General features: G+C 34.9%; 1 protein-coding gene across 1 annotated transcript in view; it reads right to left on the bottom strand.

The window, feature by feature from the left end:
* Positions 1-17,781, bottom strand: part of LOC139145062 (peroxisomal acyl-coenzyme A oxidase 3-like) — a 57,927-nt gene that overhangs the window by 16,549 nt on the left and 23,597 nt on the right. The window contains exons 11-12 of the mRNA XM_070715997.1: positions 2,826-2,939; positions 2,245-2,399 (exon numbers count right to left, since the gene is read on the bottom strand). Coding sequence (XP_070572098.1) covers positions 2,245-2,399; positions 2,826-2,939 — 269 coding nt within the window. The remainder of the gene's footprint in view (positions 1-2,244; positions 2,400-2,825; positions 2,940-17,781) is intronic.

Below are 17,781 nucleotides of genomic sequence, written 5' to 3'. Positions count from 1 at the left end.
CTGTCTATTTTTCATCCATTTTTATCATAAATTTAAGCCTGTCGTCAAGCATAATTCAGACACTGTTTATTGTGAATATTGCTTTTTTAATATTCAACTGCAGAATATGCTAGTTAATTTGCCATACCAACTCCAATGCTAACTATGGTACACATGTATTTACATTGCTCTGAGTACCTAATGAACAAACCACAATGTCCTTTCACTATTTTGGGGGGGGCTGTCGATAATTAAAGCACGTGCATGGTAAACGCAACCAATTGCATTTGGCCTCAACCCCTCTCCCCTAAACGAAAGTTTTGAAGTGCCAAAATCAAACCAAACCTCATTCTGTACCAGCATACCTACAATTGGTAATTACATCGTTATGAAATTGCCACAAATTGTAACAATGCGGTAACACACCGAATCTTTGTAATTTGACAAATCGCCTGCAACTCTTCCCTTTTCTGACACAGTTTCTCCCAACTCGACAATGACACAACCATCAGCATGAAATGAATTGAAACAGTGTATCCAAAATGATTGTTACATGTACACGTGTGCTGAACCACATGTATGACAAAATAGCGCTAGTGCCACACTGTACTGGCCTGGTACATGCCAAACAATATAACGCAATATAATGCGATACATAAAAACGTGTAGTGCAATTTTTGCGCAGGGTAATCGAAATACAGCCAAACCCCCTCCCATTCTAAAAACAGAAATTGCATTTACTGTGCACTCGTTTTAATTATCCACAGCCCCTTATGTTGAACCTTCAACCAAAACACTTAAGTATTGTTTGGTTTTCAGAGTATATGGCATTTGAAAGTGGCATGATGTCTTTTAATGTTGATTATTCCATATGTTGCATGAAAACACCGAGTTTATCTACTTAGCATTATTTTTGGTCTTGATTCAAGATAGCATCACCAGCGTAAATGGGTAAGTTGTTCTTGCAGACAAAATTCTACATAATATGACCAAGTGAAGTAGCTCCTAGTCACAAAAATAAAGTGATTTTGTCAAAGGAAGTTGTTATCTGACTTTCGATTGTTTCAAGTACGTCTGAAAATAAAAATAAAGTTACAGTATTCCATAGTGTGTAAGTTTGTGATGATGCCTTTTGAAAATTCAGTCAAAGTAATCCTATGCTTTGGTTGTATTTTTCATTTATCGAAAGTCTATGGTATTCTTCTAACGAGACAGGCTCCTTGGTAGATAAAGATTGTGTCTGGAACTTTCCCCATTTGTCTACGATAATGTAATGCTTATTTAAAATGGAAGTTCACCAAGGTTGACTTTTTCATATGTGCTAGCTTTGAGATCGCTTATTCCTGAAAAGCCATTTTTGCCTTGGAGGATTTTTTACAAAAACGAACAAAAATAGTACCGGACAATATCAAATAAAATATGAATATTACAAGCTAAGACCCATAGAAACTATTAAATATCATACGTACACTCCCTCTTGCTAACCACATGTAACCAAATGTGAACAAAGTGTCACAGGCGCTATTTTTCAAGATTTGAGTGGACGGACATACATACATACATACATACAGACAGACAGACAGGCAGACATGGATTTACGATCGACGCTGCACAAATACCCATACTAATATCTTTTATAGATATAGCCTACAATAGCTAAAAATTGCCTACAGCAAGGACATTTGTCCATTAGACATCTGCCAATTACATTCTCATTGCCAAATTTCACAATATTGCCGACATTCCAGCACCTGCTGTCCACACCAAACCGGAAACGGAATCCAAAAATGGCAAAATCATCACACACAATGTGTCAATCAATTGCATTTTAATTAAGATTGGTAACAGAAATACATGAATAATGGTTTGCCTCAAACCATTGTCGATGTTAAGTAAGGATCTGCTCACGTCGATTCAGGGGATCATACAGATTAAAAAATTAAATATCTGAGTATAAAAATTTTAAAAAGCACATAGCATGGAAGTTCACATCTTTGCTAAACTACTGGTACATGTGTTTGTTCTTATCATTTTCTTTAAGCTTTTGTCGTAAATCATGCCATGGGTTTAGCAATCAAATTCAAATCTCTTCCCGGGATATTTTAAAACTCTAAGAAAAGACAGGCTGCATACAGTTGTTGCCTTCTTGTCTTTGGGTCGATTCAATAATCAATAATGAGGAACAGTACTCCCTTTGACGATGTTGAATCGAAATAAAACTCTGAGTTGGCCGAGTGCAATGCTGCTACCAACGGGCTAACTCACCTCAATGAATGACAACGCCAAGGACCTGCAGTAGTACACTTGGCTGTCATTGCGAGCTGTGAAAGGGTCTTTCCCGCTGCTGAGCTCTTGGTTTAACTTACTGATGCTCTCTTGGAGATAATAACATACTAGCCATTTGTACGTTGCCAAGGATACTGCAGGGGAAAAAAGATCAACCATGAAAAAATATCTAACACTGAATTTGATCTGATAGTGTATATCAATTGAAATATATTATCAGTTTTGAGACAAGAACTGTTCAAATCAAAATTTCTAAAAGCAATGGATTCCTTCTCTAAGGAAGAAGTGTTTCACCAAACTCAGAAGTTACAGTGAAAAATTAAGGAAATATGAAGCCTTGAAGGCAATCAAATACTAATAAAAATTTTATTACTTGGGTATTGTATACATACTGCACTTCCTGCAAGGAAACACATCGTATTTCAACTGAAAACCCTTAACCGGAAAAACACATTTCATAATACATTTTGCACATTCTGAAATGTTTACCGTCTCTTTCACCACTCCCCATCACCAACTTCCTTGTAGACTTTACAAATTTGAATAATAAATTTCCATACCAGCTGCATCCTGACAATGAGCTTCAGTGGCTGCATTGAATTTCCACTTCAAAATATCTGACGAAGACTCCAGGAAATTAACAGTTGCCATGGGAGACACAAATCGAGCATTGGCTGTGGAATAAAAAAAAATGCATGGGATGGTGAAGAGATGATTATTGTCAATTTGGGCATCCGTTCTTTAATGATGCTGGCATTCGCAGAATGTATTGACAGATATAGACAATGCACTCAATACGGTGAGGGGATGCTTTGAATTTGTGACTGTACATGACTCAAATTTGTGACTCTACATGACTCAAACAATTTACAAGGACTCAACAAAACAGGACAGCCGGTTTTCTAGACATACATATTTGGCACATGTGGCTTTGAAAAAAGGATTCCCAGATGTTTTCATGATATTTTCATATATTTTCCTCTGCTTTATTCTTTTCATTTGGAATTATCTGTTTGTATAAATAGGTGTCTTTTCTATTTTGTTTATTCTGTCAGAGTCTGTTGAAGGACAACACCACTGTCAACTTATCAAACAAATAGCTATAAATATTTCCATGTAAATAGATGAATAACTTAATGTGTAATGGATAGCTAAATTAATTTTAGTGTGCTTTCTGAACTTCAGTCCATGCTTACACAAGGTTGTAGGAGCATTTAGCAAAATTTCCATTTTTATGTCCCTTCAGGTTGTTTCTGTTTCTTTCTTGACACACAAGAAGATGAGAATTGAACTTGTTTCCATGTGGGAATGGTTTCTCAGCCTAATACAATAAAACCTGTCTAAACCGAACTCTACAGGGACTGAGAAAATTTTTCAGTTTGGAGATGAATTCGGTTTATAGAGGTCCTTTTAATAGAGAGTTTCATTGGAATGAGATATGGAAAAGGGTTTGGTTTAGACAGGTTTTACTGTATCAATGTTTGGTTGTGTTTCTTGTCTGAAAACTGTTTTGCAAGCGAAAAGTTTGATTACTTAAATGTGATTGAGGCTGTGAATGTGGGACACTTACACAACTTGGTCATTTTAGCGTATCTTTTCATAAGACATTGGGATTCTATAAGGGAGAACTATTTTATTTCGGGGGTGGGGGGGGGAGGGTGAAGGAAATGAATATGGCAGAAAATATTTTTTCCCTCACTGTGACAGTGCATTTATTTTCTACTGTCAGTCCTGCATCAAAGTATGTTTTCTGTATGCAGAAGTAATAAAAGCAAAACCAGGAACAATCTCAACTCATTACCGGATCATTTTCTTTCTTTCCTCCTTCACATGCTGACAAATGTCAAAAGTCAAATGGTTCTACCCACACGGCTTTGGGTGTGTTTATATTTTCACCCTTGTGGGAACTGTTTCATTGTTTCTTTTGAATGGTAATATATGCTGATTGCAATGTGACAGCATGCCCACAAGGTCACTCATTGCTCACGATTATCTAATATTATCTATTTTGTGCATTAAGGCGGCACTGCACGCAACACAGCGTATTTTGCTGAAAATCACTTTTTTGCAAATATTCATTGAATTTTAATGAGTTTGTCGACCCAAGATTAAAATATTGGTTGGGTTCACCTTTTAGCTTGTCAAGCTGTCATAAGTTGCATGATAAAGAAGTGTTCATTTATGCAAATGTATACAAATCACCCGATTTCCATGCTTCTCTTTTCTCCCAATTTTTAAGATTTCCAAAAAATTTAACTCCACTCTGGTATGGTCAAATTTTCTGAAATTTTCACATTATGTTCTTTAAATGCTATAAAACAAAATGAATATTTTATTTGGCAATGAAATTCTCAAATTTTGAATAAGAGGCATTTTAATTTTACTAATCTCTTTTTTGAGAGTCCGTCTTTCAACCCATGCCAGTTTAGAATGATAATGCAAAATAAAATAGTCATTATGATACCCTTTGTTTCAAGTGAAATATTCCATTATAGAAAATACTGTCAAGTTTTTGACTTAAAAATTAATTTTCATCATTAGTACCAAAATTGCTACTATATTAAACGTTAGATTTTCTACTTTTTGAAAATATATAGTATGAGGGGGTTTCCTTGTCATCTAAGATGAGAAATATTGCTTTGAAATAAACTGTGCTGGCAACGTGTAGCTCCACCTTAAATTCACATTTTGTCCATTGTGTATAACTATGATGTAACCAGATTAAAGAATACTTCATAACGATATTATACAATGTAAAATGAAAATTGAATTAAATCAATCAATCAATTTATTCCTTGTTTTTTTTTTTGTCCAAATCTTCAAAGTGTATGAAAGCTGTAGAAACAAGAATGTAATACTGTCTGTGTTTTTCAATTATAGAATTGCCTTCTATATTAAACAGATTTCAAGCTGTCACAGAATTAATACTTCATGAAGTGTGAATGACCTGTTATGTTGTACAGATCTAATTGTGCAGCATTCTATTCCTTACTATTAACCACATAGAAAGAAAATATGGAAACCCAAAGGACACATCCACCTCTTTACGGCTGTAGCAACTGCTTGCCATGTTGCAAAAGTTCATCAAGTAGAAAAAAGTCTTTGCTTAAGAGAATGATTTGTTGCAGAAAGTTATGATAAGCTACCGTCACGTACATTAAACTGAACAGCATGAGATCCACTCACATCAATTACATGTGTCATTGAGTTATTTTTGACAAACAATTGATGATCTGTACTAGGTTCCAATGAAGACCTACCTTAAAATATGAGTGAATTATAGACAACTTATTGTGTGATTCTGTGGCCGTAAATTCATAGCAAATGTTTGTTCAGTGTGTAACAAACGATACATGTGTAACCAACCGTACCTCGTACATTGTACCTGTCGAATGACAAACAGTATTGACTCACCTCGCCTAGCACACTCTACATGTATGTGACTCAAGGCAAAGTGGAAGCACACAAGACAATGTGCTCGAAATTAAACGAGTGCTTTACAGCTGATTATTGTAACCATGAACACTATTACATGAAGTGGACTGCACGCTCAGTTGCTGTAATCCACTTGAGTGGCCTGGTCAAGAGATTATAATACCGTTCAGTCAAAAAAGAGAGGCAAAAGTTGAGGCAATATGTGAAAAAAAGAAGTATCCTTCTTATTTTAGGATCATGGTCTTAGATATCTTAAAAATAGCGCCAATGGCACTTGATCACAACTGGCACATTGTGAAACTACTCTATCTCTGGGTACACCTGTACATGAAATACTGAATGGGTAGGTGCTGCGGGTTTGGAGTTTGTCAGTAAATGCACACAGAAAACAAAGTCCCGAAGTAGCGAATTCCAGCCATTTTCAAACCACACTGTTTGTCAGTGGGGTAAGTAATATTCGCAAAAATCACATTTCCAGGCTAATAGACTATGTTTTACGAAATCACACGTCCTTATTACAAAATAAAACGATCTTTGTCTTTAAATAATGCGCCAGTAAACAGGTCCAGCAGCCGGTTATGTCATCAAGTCTGTAATGTTAAGGGTCATAACAAATGTGAGAGATCTAAAACATTAAATATGTTGTTTTTTATCAATTTTATTACCAAAAGCGCATGAAAATCTCTGACACTTTGAATCAGCCATCCTCATATTTGTAACATTCATCAAAACCTCATTTCTGTTCCACAACTCATTAAATAGTCCACAATGCAGGATTGGTGTACATTCCAAAACTACATATATGAAAGACCCCTAAAATCAATTAGTTAAAGGGGGGTTAGAAATTTCCCAAAACTATCTAACTGCTGCTCCGTTTGGCTCCATTTTCGGAATTGGAACCTTGGAATTAGTCTGAATATCTCTACCAAATATCAATGCAGTCTGTTCAGCGGTTTTTGACTTTTTGTCGTTTACGGAAAATGGACACTGTCCACCACCGGTTGAAGCTAACCCTATATCACAACTTCCAGATGTGATAGTGACCTATGGTCATTATGTTAAAAATACCGCCAATGGCGCTTGGACATAATGACCGCCTAGTATTATCGGCATTTATCAACAACCACACTCACTGTGAATTAGACAGACCATGAAGTCAATGAGCAACATATAGCTGAAAGACTATTTTCACATTGCGATTTTAAGCTCATTTTTATGAGAAGAGAGACATGTATATGTATATGGAGAAAAGCAGAAGACATATTTGTAAATTGTTTGTTAAGTGACAATCATATATGCATCTCTTGAAATTTTGTGGTTATAAGGTATAACAGTAGTGTAAGAATAATGAGGTATGAATAAGTTAGTAAAGCTAAGTTGACAGTAATTAAGATTACAAAATTATACACTAAGCTGGGGAAATCTGATTGAAATAAATGTTGAAAAGTAGCAAAGTCATGGTCATCTTTTGTCTAATACCTGTGTAAGTTCATGAACTTTACATAAATCTTGCTATAGATTTGTTGGGGCAATAACTGTGTTTCAGATCATTTGAGAGCAATCTATCCATGACAGGTTTAAATTGTAATATACTTCTATTTAAAGGAGAGAAACTTCTCAAATAATTTTTTTCCTTGTAATTTGCTGTGAGAACACATGGACAGATGCTCAGGACTCTATGCTGGTGCTACCTTGATAACTAACCTACAACTTGTAACATCATTGTCTAACCTGTTCACCCCAATTTCCTGTAGACAGGTCCACACTCTCCATTGATAACGATAGGTTTGGGCCATACCATTGTAGTGAAAGACTGTAACATGTGAGGTTGTGGATACTTAATCTCTGGAATGTCAAAGTCTGTATATTGACTCAAGGATGTTTACTTAACAAATGCCTAGGGTCATCTCAAAAGTGAGAATCTACACTATGAAATATGTTTTTTTTAATGCTTTTGATGCCCAAAAGACCATAGAAATCTCTTATACTTCAAATCAGCCATCCTGCATATTTCTGACATTCATCAAAACCTCATTTCTGTTCAACAACTCATAAAACAGTCCACAATGCAGGATTGGTGTACATTCCAAAACTACATATATGAAAGACCCCTAAAATCAATTAGATAAAAAGGGGGGTTAGAAATTTCCCAAAACTATCTAACCGGCACTCCGTTTGGCTCCATTTTTCGGAATTGGAACCTTGGAACCAGTCTATGTATCGGTATCAAATATCAACACAGTCTGTTCAGCAGTTTTTGACTTTTTGTCGTTTACGGAAATGGACGACATCAAACACCGGTTGAAACCACCTCTATATCACAACTTCCAGTTGTGATAAAAAGTAATAGAGAACGTATTCATGGGCCAGTAGCTGGCTTTTTATGATTTTTTCACTATTTTTTGTTTTGTGTGCCAATTGTAAGTTCTGGTCCACTCCCAAAAGCATGTTGAAACACAAACTATTTAGCTTGTCAACACAGCTTCTACATGTATAAAATGCAATGTGCTACTGTTTACATTTGAATGGTTGTCTAGACCAGAATTCACTTCTCAAAAATTACAATGTAGTTTATAAATGTACAGGCTGAGTTGACAAGTTGAATACTGTGTATCTCAACATGCTTTGGGGAAACTGACATGTAGTTACGCGAAAAAAAACTGGAAAAATTCATCAAAAGTTATAGATACTGGCCCTTCATGTTTGTTGGTCAATTGTTTTGGACATGTCTTTGGGCTATTTAGGGAAATGTATCCCTTTTTTAAAAAAAGGCGCAAAGATTACAACTTTTGCAAAGTTTGTAATGAACAAGCACAACATAATGGTATTCCTAAAAGACAAAACTTTCTGATGGACCAGGATTTTTATTTTTCTTTGCAATGTGCATTGTGATAAAAATAAGTCTGTTATTCTGCCTATATTGTGTTGATTCATTGTCTTTCACTGTTTTTCTTCATTGATTAAATAGATGCCACAAACTTTGATCTATAATGAGTTTTATTCCGATCTGTGTGAATACATGTTTTTGTGGTATACACTCCCAGATGGCACATGCCCATCTAATTGGCCCCATCAACAGGACATATACGATGTCGCACATCAGGGACAAATCTTCAGACCCAAAAAACTTTTAAATCTTTTGGCCTAACACTTGTGGGGGCTCATTTTGAAGGTTATGGAGTAAATGATATTTTCAACTGCTTAGTTTTGTTAAAATTGGGAATTTTATTTCCCCTTATAGAGATAACACAGGGACGGCAGCCATTTTGAATTTCAAGTATCGGTAGGTATTGCGTGATTTGTATCTCTAGTACCAAACTTTGCATGGTGACCCCAAATTTTATTCTTGAAATTGAAAAAGAATGGTAGAAAGTTTGCTTGAGAAAAGTTTAAGCAAAAGTTTCAGACTTTTGTTTTCAAGACACAAACTACCTTTAAGATAATATTTATCATCAAGTTCAGGTCCAGCATTTAATATGTCTTTTTAACCCCTGGGTCTACCTAATCAGCTAATTAGGTAGTCAGCTTGAACAATCGACCATGTACTCTGAACTTTAAGGTATTTAACACCGCTTTAGTTGTGGAGCACCTCGTGCCCAATTAAATAAGCAGACAACAGAGCACCTGTGTCAGTGGGGAATTAGGAATGCCACCTGACAGACACTTAATTGTCACTGGCAAACACCAGAGCTATGATGATGGGATATGCAACAATGATGTTCGTGTTACCAACAAAACAGAACTGGTCAATGTGTTAAGATTCCACATGTTATTACGTACATCCCAACATCTAATTGGCCTGGTCTGACACGCAGGTATGTAAACAGTCTGAAATCGGCATAGCACATGGACATGGTCAAGACATACACAACAATCTGTTATTGATTATATGTTAACAAACAATGACTTTAAGTATACTATAGATGAATTTTTTGTTTATGATGAACATATTTTTGATATAGGTAGTGACCATAACATAATTTGTACAAATATCATAGTACCTAACATGAAGAAAGATGTCAAATCTAACATTACTGAAAAGTGGAAAATAAACAGTGATACTGATTGGAATTATTTTCAAAATGAGCTTGCATTAAATTTTAAATCTTTTAATGATGTTGTCAAGTTAGCTACTAGTGAAAACAATAAACAGACTGCCTGTGATAAAATTTGGAAGCACTGGTTAGATAATACTGTTACTGCTTGTCATAAAGCTATTGGCAAGAAAATTATCAAAAGTATTACAAGGCCATGGTTTGATATAGAAATTAAAACTGCAATAAATGAACAAAAGGAGTCAAACCGCAGATAGAGACAGTGGGTAAATAATAATAATGATGATAGGGATAATAATAATGATAATGAAGGTCAGATACTGTGGCAGCAATACTTAGATACAAACAGAATGCTCAAATATTCCAACAGAAACAAATTGAATTTAAAGTAAAACATTGTGTGGATGTTGCAAAATCAGGGGGTAAATCTAATCGCAAGTACTGGTCATTGCTGAGAGGAACAAAACAAAGATCATACACAACTGTAGTTCTTGACCAAGAATCAAATCTTGTACTTGATAAAGACAAAGTTAAAAGAGTTTTGGTTAACTATTGGCAACATCTAGGTAAACGGAACCAACAAAATTTAGATCAAAATGGTAAATTGTACCAGGAATCTAATTCCTTTGAGACGAAAGTAATTGAGTCTGTGATATTTTTGAGAAAGACTCAGCAAAAAATATGGATAAAATACAGATTTCTAGAGAAAATATCAGTAATATTATCATAAATCTAATAAATAATAAGGCTTGTGGTCCTGATGAAATAACCCATGAAATCATTAAAGGGGGTGGAGAAGTTATAATTGATTCCTTAACAAAACTCTTTAATTTATGCATCAATTTAGAGGTTGTTCCAAGAGACTGGGGAAGAAATATTATTATACCATTATACAAAAAGGGTGACTCAAGGAATCTGAATAACTATAGAGAAATGTCATTGAGTTCAGTAATTGGTAAGATATATAACAGAATGATTGAGAAAGAAGTAACAAATATAGTTGAAAATAGTAATACCCTAGGTGAAGTTCAAGGAGGGTTCAGAAAGAATAGACAAACAACTGATCAAATTTTCATCCTAAAGGGAATAGCTTCAATTCGCAAACACAACAACAAACATACATACATGGCTTTTTTAGATTTCAAAAAAGCACATGACAGTGTTTGGAAAGAGGGACTGTGGTATGCACTATGGAATAATGGCATCAAAGGGAAGTTCTGGCGTGTGATAAAACACACATATGATCACATTGGGAGCTTAGTCTCTTTTGGTGATTTTGACACTGATTATTTTGATCATCAAAATGAAGGTCTCAGACAGGGATGCGTTTTAGCACCAATTCTTTTTGCAATATACATCAATTTATTTTCTTGTCTGTAAGTGGCTGCCTGATGGCGCTGTTGATGAGCAAATAAAAAAATAGCGTCAATGACACTGTAGCTCCTATCCTGGACTATTTAGTGTTTGTTCTCTGGTCAGATATTTGAACATGTGTGAAAGGGATAAAGTGCATGAAGTGAAAATACTTAAATGAAATGTACTGGAGACAGTGAAATATGTTTAATGTAATTATTCAGAATATAAAATGGAAAAAATACAGAATTAGATATATCGAATACTGTGATACAACCATTAACTCAACAAGTCATTTACAATGACATAGTCCCCACTTGTAATAGGAGTATTAGTCTTGATGGGGCAGGAAAATGTGGTCATTAAGAAGTATCACTGGAGTGTATATGTTGAGATCTATGGGCACATAGGTCTATGTCGTTGTTCCCAATTTGAAACACATGAGGCATGTCTAAGTTATGGTTCTAAATCGGGAAAAAAGATCAGACCTCTAGCAGTATTGGCAAGCCAAGAAATACAAATGCACATTATAAATGAGGTACAAGATGTGACATCTTAAGGTCTAATATCCTATCAAAATTGGAGGGTATAGAACTTGTGGTTACTGAAATATGCATATACATGTATAATCAAGGTCAAAGGTCATCGAAGTCACATGACATTTTGAAAAAAAAAATTATATTGCTAATTAATCCCTATATGCCAAAAAATCAGATCTCTAGCTCTATTCGCTTGCCCAGAATTAGATGTGTACATAATTAATGAGGTAAAGCGTGTGTTGTCATAAGGTCTCCCATCCTACTAAATACAAAGGACATAGCACTTGTGGTTACTTATTTATTGACATAAACATATATTTGAGGTAAAAGGTCATCAAGGTCACATGACATTTGGTCAAAAAATTTCTCTCCTATAGTTATCCCTATATACCAAAAATCAGACATCCAGCTCTATCGGCTCGCTCAGAATAATATATGCGCATAATTATTGAGGTACAGTATGTGGCGTCATAAGGTGTCCAAACATACCAAACATGAAGGGTGTAGCACTTGTGGTTACCGAGTTATGGAAAAATATGTATATTTGAGGTCAAAGGTCACCGAGGTCACGTGACATTTTGTCAAAAAAATTGTTTTGCTAAGTTATCCCTATATACCAAAAATCAGACCTCTAGCTCTATTGGCTCGCTCAAAATTAGATATGTGCATAATTAATGAGGTACAATATGTGGCGTCATAAGCTGTCCCATCATACCATACATGAAGGGTGTAGCACTCGTGGTTACTGAGTTATGGACAAATACGTATATTTGAGGTCAAAGGTCACCGAGGTCACGTGACAATTTGTCAAAAAAATTGTATTGCTAAGTTATCCCTATATACCAAAAATCAGACCTCTAGCTCTATTGGCTCGCTCAAAATTAGATATGCGCATAATTAATGAGGTACAACATGTGGCGTCATAAGGTGTCCCATCATACCATACATGAAGGCTGTAGCACTTGTGGTTACTGAGTTATGGACAAATATGTATATTTGAGGTCAAAGGTCACCGAGGTCACGTGACATTTTGTCAAAAAAATTGTATTGCTAAGTTATCCCTATATACCAAAAATCAGACCTCTAGCTCTATTGGCTCGCTCAAAATTAGATATGCGCATAATTAATGAGGTACAATATGTGGCGTCATAAGGTGTCCCATCATACCATACATGAAGGCTGTAGCACTTGTGGTTACTGAGTTTTGGACAAATATGTATATTTGAGGTCAAAGGTCACAGAGGTCACGTGACATTTTGTAAAAAAAAATTGTATTGCTAAGTTATTTCTATATACCAAAAATCAGACATCTAGCTCTATTGGCTCGCTCAAAATTAGATATGCGCATAATTAATGAGGTACAATATGTGGCGTCATAAGGTGTCCCATCATACCAAATATGAAGGGTGTAGCACTTGTGGTTACTGAGTTTTGGACAAATATGTATATTTGAGGTCAAAGGTCACCGAGGTCACGTGACATTTTGTCAAAAAAATTGTATTGCTAAGTTATCCCTATATACCAAAAATCAGACCTCTAGCTCTATTGGCTCGCTCAAAATTAGATATGTGCATAATTAATGAGGTACAATATGTGACGTCATAAGGTGTCCCATCATACCATACATGAAGGCTGTAGCACTTGTGGTTACTGAGTTTTGGACAAATATGTATATTTGAGGTCAAAGGTCACCGAGGTCACGTGACATTTTGTCAAAAAAATTGTATTGCTAAGTTATCCCTATATACCAAAAATCAGACCTCTAGCTCTATTGGCTCGCTCAAAATTAGATATGTGCATAATTAATGAGGTACAATATGTGGCGTCATAAGGTGTCCCATCATACCATACATGAAGGCTGTAGCACTTGTGGTTACTGAGTTATGGACAAATATGTATATTTGAGGTCAAAGGTCACCGAGGTCACGTGACATTTTGTCAAAAAAATTGTATTGCTAAGTTATCCCTATATACCAAAAATCAGACCTCTAGCTCTATTGGCTCGCTCAAAATTAGATATGTGCATAATTAATGAGGTACAATATGTGGCATCATAAGCTGTCCCATCATACCATATATGAAGTATGGCAGCACTCGCGGTTACTGAGTTATGGACAAATATGTATATTTGAGGTCAAAGGTCATCAAGGTCACATGACATTTTGTCAAAATATCCGAGATATCTGCGTGAACGGATGGACTCATGGATGGATGAACAGACGGACATGACCCAATCTATAAGCTCACTGGACTTCATCCTAGGGGACTAAAAATTGTGTCACTGCATCCTTTTTGCAATATGAATACGATGAGAAACTAAATTTTTATTTTTCGTGGCCTTATACATGGGAGTCTATGGAGATCTGCCTTATACATGGGAGTCTATGGACGTGTAAACTAAAAATATGCAAATTTCACCATGATTTGCCCAAATTTGGGAAAGGTCACTCCTATGCACTTCCTACCAAGTTTCAAATCAATCGGACTTGTGGTTTCAGAGCAGGAGATTTTTTGACCAAAAATGGGAGAAAATTACAAAAAATTCATGAAAAATAGCAAGTCCAAGATACTGACCCAAGATGTGCACAATCATTTCATGTCAGCCCAAAGTACTTACATGCTAATTTTTCATGTAATCTGCTCAGTGGTTATTGAGTTTTTTCAATTTTGACTGTTTTTACATTTTTTCACTTAATTTGCATATTTTTGGCAATGACAACTTCATTTGAACAAAATCTCATCTACAGCCCATCATCCATATACACACCAAATATCAAGATGAAATGTACAGCGGTTTTGGAGTTTTTGATGTTGACGGACAGACATACAGACATACAGACATACAGACACACAGACATACAGACATACATACATACAGACATTTCCCTAGCCTATAAGAATAGCTTCCATTGCCATATATACATATGGCTATGGGAGCTAAAAAAATGAATTCAAGAAATTATTAAATGAATCATTTCTTGGTGTCAGTATTTATTTATTTAATATTTATTTAATATTTATTTGAATGATCTTCCTGGGATTTTTGACTTTGTTAATGACTGCCCTATCAAATTTGGTACACTCTCTATTAGTTGTCTCTTGTATGCAGATGACTTGCTATTAATGTCTGAATCGCAAGCAGGATTACAAAGTTGTCTTGATAAATTGTATCATTTTTGTTCAAAATGGAAGCTTACAATTAGTACTAAGAAAACTAAGGTGATTATTTTTAATAAAACTAACAGGGTTCTCAAAAATATTACCTTACTTTATAATGGTATACCACTTGAGTTGGTGAATGAATATTGTTACCTTGACTTTGTTATAACTCCCAATGGTAAATTTAAGGGCAATTTTCGCAACCTCAAGTTAAAAGCAACAAAAGCCTTATTTAGCCTATCCAAGGGAATGTCTCACAATAATGGTTTCCCTGTCAGAGTTGCATTAGACCTTTTTGATCGTTTGATCGTACCCATTATGACTTATGGATGTGAAATTTGGGGAAACGAAATCAATGATAAGAAGAATTTTATGAATGACGTAAGTATTTCCTTTTACAGGTATTTACTTGGTGTTTCTAAACAAGCTCAACGAACTGGTATTGTTGGTGAATTGGGTAGATACCCCGTTCAGTTCACTGTTATTCTACATATGATAAAATATTGGCATAGATTGGTTTTATCAGATGATATTCTACTACGTGCTGCATATACAACTGCTAAGCACCACTCCCAGTGGTTTGAGTATATTCAGTATATTCTGGATAATTATAGTGGAAGATTTATCTGGTCAAATATCTGTAACATTAATTTCACTGTTAAAACAGTTCACAGAGAACTGAAAGAAAGATATCGTGTCTCATGGATTAATGATTTACATAATGATGTAAGGACTCAGAGTGTGGACAAAAATAAACTAAGAACGTACAGAAAATTTAAAACTTTATTTACTTTTGAGAAATACTTGATGGATATTACAAATATTAACTGCAGGAAATTGATTACCAAGTTTCGTATTTCTGATCATAATTTACAAATTGAGATTGGCAGAGGGTCAGTCCCAAGAATCCCGTTAAATGAGAGATTTTGTACTTTTTGTAAGTCTTCTGTAGAAGATGAGTTTCATTATATTATTAAGTGTGACAAATATGTTCATAATAGAAATACTCGTTTCACTAGTATGAAATCACATTTTGAGAACTTTGAATACTTAAGTGACAGAGAGAAATTCCTGTACATTATGAATTTTGAGGACAAGAAGCCTCTTTTAAGGTATATTTCTTACACTACAGATTCATCCCCAGCAGCAGTCTTACCTGAACATGTGTGTAATGTTTGATTGTTTTGCTCTACCGCACTTCCCAAAGTGTGTTGTTATGCAATAAAGTATTGTTATTATTATTGATTCTGAACTTATCTGTGGCCTACTTTTTGCTGATGATGTAGTTCTATTAGCGCCAAATGAAAAACAAATGAATTCCATGTTATGTATTGCAAATAGATATTGTAAATTATGGAAAATGTCAATCAATGAAGAAAAATCTAATATTCTAATAGTAAATAAGAAAATTGATAAACAGAAAGAGTGGATGATTGGGGAGTTGAAGATAAAAGAGGCAACTGAATATAAGTACCTTGGCTACTGGATATCTCGCAACCTATCTGACCACACTCATTTTGTGAAAATCTCTGAAAAATTTGATAATTTATTTCCTCTGATGAAGGCAATTCTTGGTAACCATGGAGATATAAATAGAATTGATTATGGCTTTTACTTGTGGAATCACATAATGCGTCCATCAATTGAGTATGCTGGGGAACTACTCGTTCTCGGCACAACAGACTTAGAAAGTCTTGAGCGAATACAACGCTTGGTTGGCAAATTTATTATAAAGGCCTGCAGACACACTGCTAATGAAGCAGTACTTGGTGACCTTGGCTGGAATACAATGGGAAGTAAACTAAATATCATGAAACTGAAATATTACAAAAGATTACATGATATGGTCAACTCCAGATGGCCCAAACAAATTTTTAATCACATGTGTTTAATTAATTCACAGGCAGGGCAGAATGAGAAGTTGTGTTGGAACTGGCCAAAATCTGTCAGCGATATACCGGGTACAAATGAATGTAAATATCACAACTATCCACAACCTCACAGACAAAAGCATTAAAGAAATCATTTTAGATGATGATGAAAAGATGTGGAGAGACAACACAACCAAAAAATCCACCTTAGCACATTACCAAAACTTTAAAAAGAAATTAAAATGTGAATCATATTTGAAAACAATCATATTTGAAAACTATGAATGAATTTAAAGGTGCGCAATTAAAGTTCAAAGCAAGGTCATGTACTCTGGGGTTAAAATATGAAACAAGACGATGCGAAAATGGAGAGGATGATTATACCTGTCCATGTTGTGGTAAAGAAGATGAGACATTAGATCACTTCTTGTTTAAATGTGAACACTTCTCAACTGAAAGAAATAAATTAATGGCTAAGACAGACGAAAATTCTCTTGAATGACAAAGAAATGAATTTATATAAAGATTTCATTGACAGAAAAGGGTTGATTTGTTTGTATTTAGGAGATTCAAGTGAAAACTACAACCCTGAATTAAGCTACAAAATCGATATTATTTTTAAACAATTCTTAGTCGAAGCTACAGACAAGAGAAGGAATTTTTTAAACTAGCTGTTAGCATTCTAGTTTTTATTATTATTGTTGCTGTTTTGCTTTGTTTTGTTTTTTTGTTTTTTTGGTTTTTTTTTTGTTTTTTTGTTTTTTCTTTCTCTCTGTACTTGAAATTTATTTTTCATCAGTGTTTTGCAGCTCCTAATGTCTTATTTAGTGAGCCCCTGATCTAAAAGGGATGCAGCAAATAAATAAATAAGTAAATAGCACACACCCAAAGTGCACTCTACTGGTACGTTTCAATGTGCACCATCATTCTGCGCCTCAAATCTAGGCCTTTCAAACTGCAATTATTCTGTGCTATTCACAGGTCTATGTGTACACATGACTGAAAGTCTGCTTTAGATGGCTGATTTCAAAAAGATATTTCCATTTTCTCTTTTGAAATATTGATAAATGATTCCCCAAAATGGTCATGACAAAGTATTTTCAG

This window comes from Ptychodera flava, chromosome 12 (genome assembly GCF_041260155.1).
Source record: "Ptychodera flava strain L36383 chromosome 12, AS_Pfla_20210202, whole genome shotgun sequence".
NCBI classification, from domain to species: Eukaryota; Metazoa; Hemichordata; class Enteropneusta; family Ptychoderidae; genus Ptychodera; species Ptychodera flava.
This window is presented reverse-complemented; position numbering and strand designations above follow the sequence as displayed.